Source organism: Heptranchias perlo, chromosome 30, assembly GCF_035084215.1.
Source record: "Heptranchias perlo isolate sHepPer1 chromosome 30, sHepPer1.hap1, whole genome shotgun sequence".
NCBI classification, from domain to species: Eukaryota; Metazoa; Chordata; class Chondrichthyes; order Hexanchiformes; family Hexanchidae; genus Heptranchias; species Heptranchias perlo.
This window is the reverse complement of record NC_090354.1, coordinates 5,982,887-5,991,473: the sequence shown is the minus strand read 5'-3', so window position 1 is coordinate 5,991,473 and position 8,587 is coordinate 5,982,887. Positions and strand designations below refer to the sequence as shown.

Below are 8,587 nucleotides of genomic sequence, written 5' to 3'. Positions count from 1 at the left end.
CACGGGCTGCAGCGGTTCAAGAAGGCGGCTCAGCACCACCTTCTCGAGGGCAATTAGGGATGGGCAATAAATGCCGGCCTTGCCAGCGACGCCCACATCCCGTGAACGAATAAAAAAAAAAGATAGCAGATTTCAAACTGTGATCTGATCCCTGAATTGATTGCTGCCCTTTTTGGTGAGGCACCAACAGGAATTGGAAGTTTAACTGCAGGCAAATACTCCGCGTATTTGTTTTAGTTGCAATAAACAATGTAACCCGCAGGGCGCGCTACTGATGAAATCCTTCAGCTGCTGCTCCTTCGTACTTGCCCCTAATTCAATCCTTGATCCTTGCCACGTGATACGGGCGAGAGTACCTCCCCGGCTTCACGCAAGGTGCGCGATTGCGTCATTCCACGTAACGTGCGACGCCGATATATCCCATAATTCAATGCGCTCGGCCTCTTTCCTTGAACCACAATGTCTAAGAGAGGTAAGGGGCCGTCGGCAACGGGAAAGATAATCCACCGCCATCGGCGTTTTAAGTCACAGATAACCATATTTCAAAACACTGATTATTAATATAACTATCTTAACCATCATTCGATGTGGATATTAGTAATAATTGGCTAGCTTTAGTATTATATAATAAATACTGAAATTGTACCTGTGGCGGCCGCCATGTTGAAATCACCCCCGTTGCCAGGGGTGAAGGAGAATCTGTGTTTGTAGCCACACTGAAACCGGTTTAATATTCGCTCAAACTCTTTGCAACGGGATTAAAACTTTGTGTGAATTGACGAGGCGCCGGTTCCCTTCTGGGCCCAGGCTGTGCTCAATGCAGCTGGGACAGGACAGGCCCTTGTTCAGGGCTTTGCGACGCCTCTGAAGCCAGTAATTCTGGTCTTAGGGGTTTTTTTTTTATACAAGGGAAGGTCTCTGATTGTTGGATGCTAGCCTGGTTTGTGGGGCATTCATCAGCTCAGAGGGAGCAGACTAATAGTAAATGTGATCAGTTTCTATAGCTTTGTGTGACAGCTCCAAATTATATCTTTCTGCTTAGATTGCAACATAAAGCATTGCTAGACTAGTTAAACTGCTCAGATGGACTAGTTAAACTGCTCAGATGGACTAGATAAACTGCTCAGATGGACTAGATAAACTGCCCATTATGCACTTCCCTCTAATAATTTGAATTGCACTTTGGAAAACTTTTTTAAAGTGCTTTGATTATGTTTTTAGCGTAATGTATGTCTGCTTCTAGTGCTGTCTCTCAGAAGCTTGGGGTTGAACAGCCTGTGGGAAGTAACTAGCAGCAGTTGAGAGTTCCAGGTTGTACATGTTCCACCCAGCATTCGTGTGCTGATTAAATGTGTAATTTCCATTTGCTACAGGACGTGGTGGTTCGTCTGGAGCGAAATTTCGCATCTCCCTCGGCCTCCCTGTGGGGGCCGTGATCAACTGTGCTGATAACACAGGTAAGAAATGTTATGCTGAGTCCCTTTGGACCCCATAGGAAAAGATATGCAGTAGCAGTATATGTTGGGAGACTTGTAGGTCATTTTATGTCTGGTACCTAATGAAGTGAAGATTAGTCTACAATGTACATTTCATACCATCATATCAGTAAAATTGTGTAACTGTTTGTTTCCTTATTTAGAGTTGATTGTCTTTTCTGGGTGTTACGTTTTGTTTGATAACGCTCCCGTGATGTACCTTGGGACGTTTTACTACATTAAAGAACCAGAAACAAGATGAGGGAAAAAAATTTTACACAGTGAATTCTGATCTGGAATGCACTGCCTGAAAGGGCGGTGGAAGCAGATTCAGGAATAACTTTCAAAAGGGAATTGGATAAATACTTGAAGGGGAAAAATTTGCAGGGGAGTGGGACTGATCGGATAGCTCTTTCGAAGAGCAGGCCCGATGGGCTGAATGGTCACTTTCTGTGCTGAAATGTGCGATATATGTAAGTTGTTACTGTAGTGAGCGTTCATTACTTTGTCCTATTAGGGCATTGATTTTTAAAATTATCTTATTTCCAATATGAACTGCATTTTCTTGAGATTGTTTCTGACTATTGATTCCTGAGTATCTGGCCCACTGTGACTGTTTAAGTACCTACACAGAGTGCACCTGATTCTCTATAAGATGCCCAGACTCAGATACTATGGCAGAAGTTTGATTTATGATGGTGGGTGTGATGAGATGTTTCACCCGTTTACTGACCGTATGCTTTCAGGTGCCAAGAACCTGTACATCATCTCTGTCAAAGGGATCAAGGGACGCTTGAACAGACTGCCAGCTGCTGGTGTTGGCGACATGGTCATGGCAACTGTAAAGAAAGGCAAACCAGAGCTCAGGAAAAAGGGTGAGTGAGCTCTTTGAAACTGGTGAATTGGAATGGTGAGGATGTTGCAGTGTGTCAGCGCGATTTTGAATCTATTTTAAATGATCCTATTCCGCTGTCACAATAATCTATTCAATCAACAGAAAGGGAGAGGTAACTCTGGAATACAGAATTTGTTGAATGAAGCAGTATTGTATTCATCAAGTTCCGTTTAGCTCTCCCTTATGGTTTTCCATCCAGTGAGTAATCCTGGGTGTGACTTTTATTGAAATATGTGCATTCTGGATCTCTCCTTTTTTCCATCTCATGTACATCTTCAATCTACTAAATCAAGCTGGATGAAGAGTAATGGGGGAGGCAAGTGATTTTATAGTTGGTTTATGAATGCAGAAGGGAGATGGGGTTGGCACCAAAGAGGCAAAAGGGGCAGTGTTGGATTTGGAGTGAAAACAGCAACATCATAAAGGGCGGCATCAGTCTTAAGTAGCCAGTGAGGGTATAGCAGGTTATGTGAGTAGCTGGAATGTAGCTTATGTTGAGATTCTTACCATTCCTTAAATAGCCCAAAACTGAGCCTGGTTTCATATAAATTCGGGTTTATAATTTTAAGCTGGTAACCGGCCTGTGATAACCTAAAAATTGGAGTAGGCCATACGGCCCCTCGAGCTTGCTCTGCCATTCACGTCATGGCTGATCTTCGACCTCAACTCTTCTTTCCTGCCCGATCCCCATGTCCCTTCATTCCCCTGGAGTCTAAAAATCTATCTATCTCAGCCTTGAATATTCAATGACTGAGCATCCACAGCCCTCTGGGGTAGAGAATTCCAACGATTCACAACCCTCTGAGTGAAGAAATTCCTTCTCATCTCAGTCCTAAATGGCCGACCCCTTATCCTGCGACTTTGCCCCCCCCCCCCCCCCCCCCAAGTTCTAGACTCTCCAGTCAGGGGAAACAACCTGTCAGAATCTTATATATTTCAGTGAGATCACCTCTCATTCTTCTAAACGCTAGAGAGTATAGGCCCATTCTACTCGATCTCTCCTCATAGGACAACCCCCTCATCCCAGGAATCAGTCTAGTGAACCTTCTTTGCATATTGCTTTCTCATTACTAATGGGACGCCGAGCTGTGGAATCACTTGGGAAATCGGTGCATATACTGCAGTTATTTTTCTTTTTGTTCTTGATAGTCTCTTCGGCAGTGAAATTAACGTGGCACGGCCTTTAAATGTTATTCAGTGACAATTCTGTTGCACGTGGTAGGCCTGGTTTACTTTGGTGTGTTTTGTGGTGATGTACAGTGTGTAAATGGTTACAGGCTGCAATTATTTAGGGGCTTCTGTTGTATCCCATGATGGTCATACGTTGTATTTAGATCTAGGCCCCATCTCTTCAAGGAGCATAACGTGAAGGATTAGGGAGCTTTTCTGTAGAAACCACTTGCAGCTTATTCGATGACCCCGTGTATTATATTTTGGGGCGATCCTGGTCCCTCTGTTTGTCCCAGACTGCATGTGCCTTGAGCTTGTGTGTGGATATGATCAGTGTTCCTGCCTCCTGTCCCTGCTGATTAAAACCTTGTTTCATTGGCATCCATGTTGACAAAATACTGCTTTGAGAGCTCATATTTTCAGTGATTCAATTATCTATATATTTTAGGGATGCATATTTTAGAAAGGACATTTTATGTAGAGTTTTCCTCACTTCTGTTCTCCTGTGTCTTCTGTTTCAAGCTGTGCAGCAGCTTGTTCATGTTTAATTTGTTTTCGTCTTGAGAATCATTACAGTTGAGGTGGTAGCAGTTTGGAAAATCGATGTTGAAGATTTGCAAGGTTTCTAAGGAGCAGTTCTATCAAAGTGGTGACAGTTTACACCATCAGTTTCATAATGAGGTGTGTTAGTGAGTAACTTGGGATATATGGTGGGGAAATCATGGGTATGATGTTTGAATTGCGGGTGGAGGAGACCCAAAAATATTGAGACACACTGCAACCCCGGTCCTAACTTCTGAAAGTGTTAGCTACTCAAAAGGAAACAGTGCTGTGATTGTAGAAACTGTAAAGTGCGCAGCAACAGATGTAATGTGCTAGTAAATCAACAAATACAGAACCGAGCCTTGTAGATCGAATCAGAGCACCCCAGTTTGAAATCTCAAGTCTGATAACTTTGTTCTTGTATGTGTGTTAAATTTATTAATTGGCCTAGCGCCTCATAAACTTCAAATGGTGCTTGAGATTAACCTTTCCCGTTATTAATCGTGTGTGTGTCTCTATAAGGTCGCCTATTATTTACCTTTCAAGGCTGAAGAGTGTTTCCTGAATTTTCCTAATAATTCTGTTCTACTGATTGTTAGTGGTTCACCCTCCTAAAAGCACTTGCTTTGTCTATTCTCTGTGGCTTGGTGAGTTGTCACGGACGGGGAGAGTACCTCATTGCTTATGGGTGAGATTGCAGCTGCATTGTGCTGTAGAATCTCAATCCGTGATGGAACAGTTCAACTAGGTGATCTGATGATCCTTGGAGGAGAGGGGGCCCTGAATTTAATTGGTTTTATGAGACTATTTTGCTGTATACTCACTGTTCAACCATGAAGTTCACTGTTTAAAAGGTTTGACTATACGTATATATGCGTCACAGTGGATGAATCGACGACCAAAATAAGTATGCTGGCTAACAGTGGAGTTCAGATTGAACCTGAGGTCTTCTGGTTTGGGTGCCTCGCTCACTATAAACTTGCTGAACCGGATTGGGGAGGGGGCTGCAGCAAAAATGTTAATTTTTGTAAACTGATATCGTATGAAGCAGCGTAAAATTGGAAGCCTCGTGTGGGCGAGTGACTTGTACAATGCTGCTGCTGAACATTGTTACGCTTCGTTTGTGCAAAGCATTCAGAATAAGAATGTGAAGTTTGTCCACTCGCTTTGTTGAAGTGTGCTTTTGGCTCGTGTTAGAAAAGCTGGGATCCACCCCTGTGGGTTAAGGAAGGAAAAAGTTAATCCAAATTCGCGCTGCTGATTGCTGTCCAGTGGCCCTTATGGAAGTGTCCATAACATGGGCATCGGTTTTGACTTGAGTTCCCTCCCCCGGGTGAATATCTTTCCAGACTCTCGTGAATAATGGGCATTTGGACAAGTTAGTGGGCAGCAGCTGTGAATGATGAGGCAGCATGGGATCAACATCTTCAGGGACAAAATTGGCCGGGCTGGGGGAAGAAACATTGCTGCTTGTTGGGGCCGCAACGCCAGTTGACTATCTTGAGCTGTGCACTTTGATAATTTTTAGATAGGACTACATGTTGATATTTATCTCCTTGTGCTCATGTTACAGTGCATCCGGCAGTAGTGATACGACAGCGGAAAGCATACCGGAGAAAAGACGGCGTGTTCCTCTACTTCGAAGACAATGCGGGGGTAATAGTAAATAATAAAGGAGAAATGAAAGGTGCGGATGTTGGTGCAATTCATTATCTGGATTGAAATTTTACTATTAATGGTCAATTGCCACAAATTTGAAGCTGGTTTTAAAGCAAAGTAACATGGTGCCTCCCATCAGTTTTGACCTCACCAGTAGCAGTGAGGGCACTCTGAAGAGGTATCTCATCTCTGTACAATGAGAAGAGCAAAGCGGATTATTCTTTTCGACGCAGTGTTTCCTGTGTGGGTTCCGTTTTCTTTTGCTGTTGATCGGAATGCCCAGCTGTTCTATTGTACGTTAAGTGCTCCACAGTTCCCTTACTAAAAGCACTTGCTTTGCCTGTTCTCAGTGGCTCAGTGAGTTGTCGAGGAAGGGCAGAGGAACACATTGCTTTTGGGTGAGGTGGCAGCAATCACGTGCTGTTCAATCTCAATCAGTGATGTGACATGTCACTCTGACACAAACCTCCGCAGCTTGGGTCGAGTCGCTCCCCCTGCCCCGGGCGATGCGCTGAAGACACATTTTGGTTGGGGGGAATGTAAATGGCTGTGTTGCAAGACTGGATTTTGGAAAAGTTATTTACCTGCCCCTGCTGACTTGAGGCAGGGATCAAGCTTGGGACTCTCCTGCTTTGTTTGTTTAGCTCAGCTACTTACAGGGTCAGCTGATTAGGCAGAGGGTTAGCTTCATTATGAATTTAAAAATGACTGACCAAATAAAAATCAAAAACTCCCTTGGATAATTCATGTCTCATCTGTTAATCATTGGATTCCAATTGCAAATAGTTTGCTCTGAAATATTGAATTTTACAGGCAAATATAATCCAGTCTATGGAACCTTATAAGCTGTGATTCTTGACCATGATCAGACTGATGTACGGCAGAGTATCATCGAACGTGACCTGTACTTGTAAATGAGCTTGATGCTATGACTAGGTGGAGCGAAAAGAAGGATAGTGCGTTGTAACTTTAATCAAGACTTGGACTGTGACATAATCTTCAGTAATGTGTAACTAAAAGTCGAGTGGCAGTTGAACAAATGAGGTTTCCTTTTATTTCTGACTTGCTGATATTTCCGCTTGTTTTGTTTCTAGGTTCTGCTATCACAGGCCCTGTTGCCAAGGAATGTGCAGATTTGTGGCCCAGGATTGCTTCTAACGCCGGGAGCATTGCATAAGAGTTATAAAAATTTCCTGCAAAGAAAACCAATACAATTCAATAAATACTTTTTACTCCCAGAAATACAAGCAGTCGCTGATTTCTTTTGATCATGTCCTGAATTTATCTGTAGCATATTCTGTAATTAAAGATACAGTTTGCCATCCCTGTGTTTGTAAATAAACAATTCATATTTAATGTATTCTTCACTCAGTCTTGCAATTTAATATCAACAGTGTGCCTTTTCTAGATGAAGTGAATGGGTGCGTTCACTAACTTCCCCCTCCCTAATAAATAACACTGGCAAAGCAAGCTGTTGACTGATTAACAATAGCATCAGTCGGGTCAGAACACCATGGCCCGAGTGAAATGTTTTTGTCTCCGAAAAGAATCTTAATGCTACACAAATCTACAATGGGCTGATAGTCCAGCCTCATTAATAAGCCTCTGACAAAATTTGACAGGTTTTTTTACACTGCTCCTCAATTCTGTCCCACCGGGTAAGTCCCTACATCTCTGATGATTTTGATTTTTTTTTTAACCTTCTGTTCCTCACTGCATATCTTCTGCTAGGCTTTGCTTCTGGCTCTTTTTTTTCCCCCACCCCCATGTTTTGCTGTACTTGCTGTCCTTCCTCGTCGCACTGTTCTGCCACCATCCCCCCCATTGTTTTCTGCTCTTTGCTTCAGTGGTATTACTTATGGGTGACCTGGAGATCTGGTAGTATGAATTAAAGAGTGCTTACATCCTGACAATTATGAATGCCAGCTGGGTTTGGTGATGGGGGAAGGAGTTAGATCATGGAATCTTACAGTACAGAAGGAGACCATTTGGCCCATTGTGTCTGTACCGGCTCTTTGAAAGAGTTATCCAAATAGTCCCACCTTTTCGTGATAGCCCTGATTAAGAATGCCTGCCTCGGTGCTCTTCAACTCCACCTCAGTGCTCCAACATCCCAGAGACAAGTCAAAACTGGTAGTATATTTTGGTGGGATAGGGCACAGAAACATGGTATGGTCTTAACCTCGTGGGATGCTTGGCTCTTATTTGTCTACGACCAAGTGAGAGATTTTAAAAATGTGATTTTTCTTTTTATGGTTGCTTTATCATTGATAATTTCACATCGGCTGGGGCAGCAATTGAGTGTTGCAATTTGCCTGGGGTGCCCCTGGGGTTGGAAGAGGGAAAAGAAAGATCAGCCTAGATCTAGCTGCTGGAAATGTGTGAAAGTCAATGAGGGCAGGATCAGGCTCGACTGATCAGTTGAATGATCTGCCAACATCATTAGCCTCACGCATAAAGAATGGCTTCATGGAGTGAGGTGGCAAACTCTTGAGAGCCCTTGTCAAAAAAAATCCCATGTATTGAGGTAATATGTACTTTTAAAGGCACAGGTAACATTAAATCCTTAATTCCCCAAGCTGGTGAGATTTTGACTGCCAGTTATTAAAGCCAATGTTGAATATTCAAAATCCTGAATATTTAAATAGTGCTCCTTGAATTGTAAGATTTGAAAATGCTTAATTTTTATATTATAAATGTAAATTTTAGATATATATATTTAGACATGTGGTTCTTAGTTCTTCATGGTAGTGTTCAGTGACTTGAGATGTGTTTGAGAAGTGCAGTGTTATACACTGAAAGATATTAATTGTAGATCTTTTAAACTTAAATAGATTACCACAGA

At 42.7% G+C, this 8,587-nt stretch overlaps 1 protein-coding gene and 1 non-coding gene across 2 annotated transcripts; both read left to right on the top strand.

The window, feature by feature from the left end:
* The first annotated feature begins 374 nt into the window (after positions 1-374).
* rpl23 (ribosomal protein L23) lies at positions 375-6,989 on the top strand. The gene is made up of 5 exons (XM_067968790.1): positions 375-472; positions 1,374-1,457; positions 2,222-2,350; positions 5,657-5,770; positions 6,837-6,989. Exons 1-5 carry the CDS (start codon positions 460-462, stop codon positions 6,917-6,919), a joined length of 423 nt encoding a protein of 140 aa, XP_067824891.1. The 5' UTR covers positions 375-459; the 3' UTR covers positions 6,920-6,989.
* On the top strand, positions 6,058-6,193 carry LOC137300275 (small nucleolar RNA SNORA21). Its single transcript, XR_010958056.1, has one exon. It is a non-coding gene; the product is annotated as a small nucleolar RNA SNORA21 (small nucleolar RNA).
* Positions 6,990-8,587: the final 1,598 nt, after the last annotated feature.

What these genes read in the sequence shown, in the direction of transcription:
- rpl23 (XM_067968790.1), top strand. An exon ending in CAACTGTGCTGATAACACAG is followed by an intron (nt 1,458 to 2,221) that starts GTAAGAAATGTT and finishes GTATGCTTTCAG; the next exon opens with GTGCCAAGAACCTGTACATC. An exon ending in ACCAGAGCTCAGGAAAAAGG is followed by an intron (nt 2,351 to 5,656) that starts GTGAGTGAGCTC and finishes CTCATGTTACAG; the next exon opens with TGCATCCGGCAGTAGTGATA.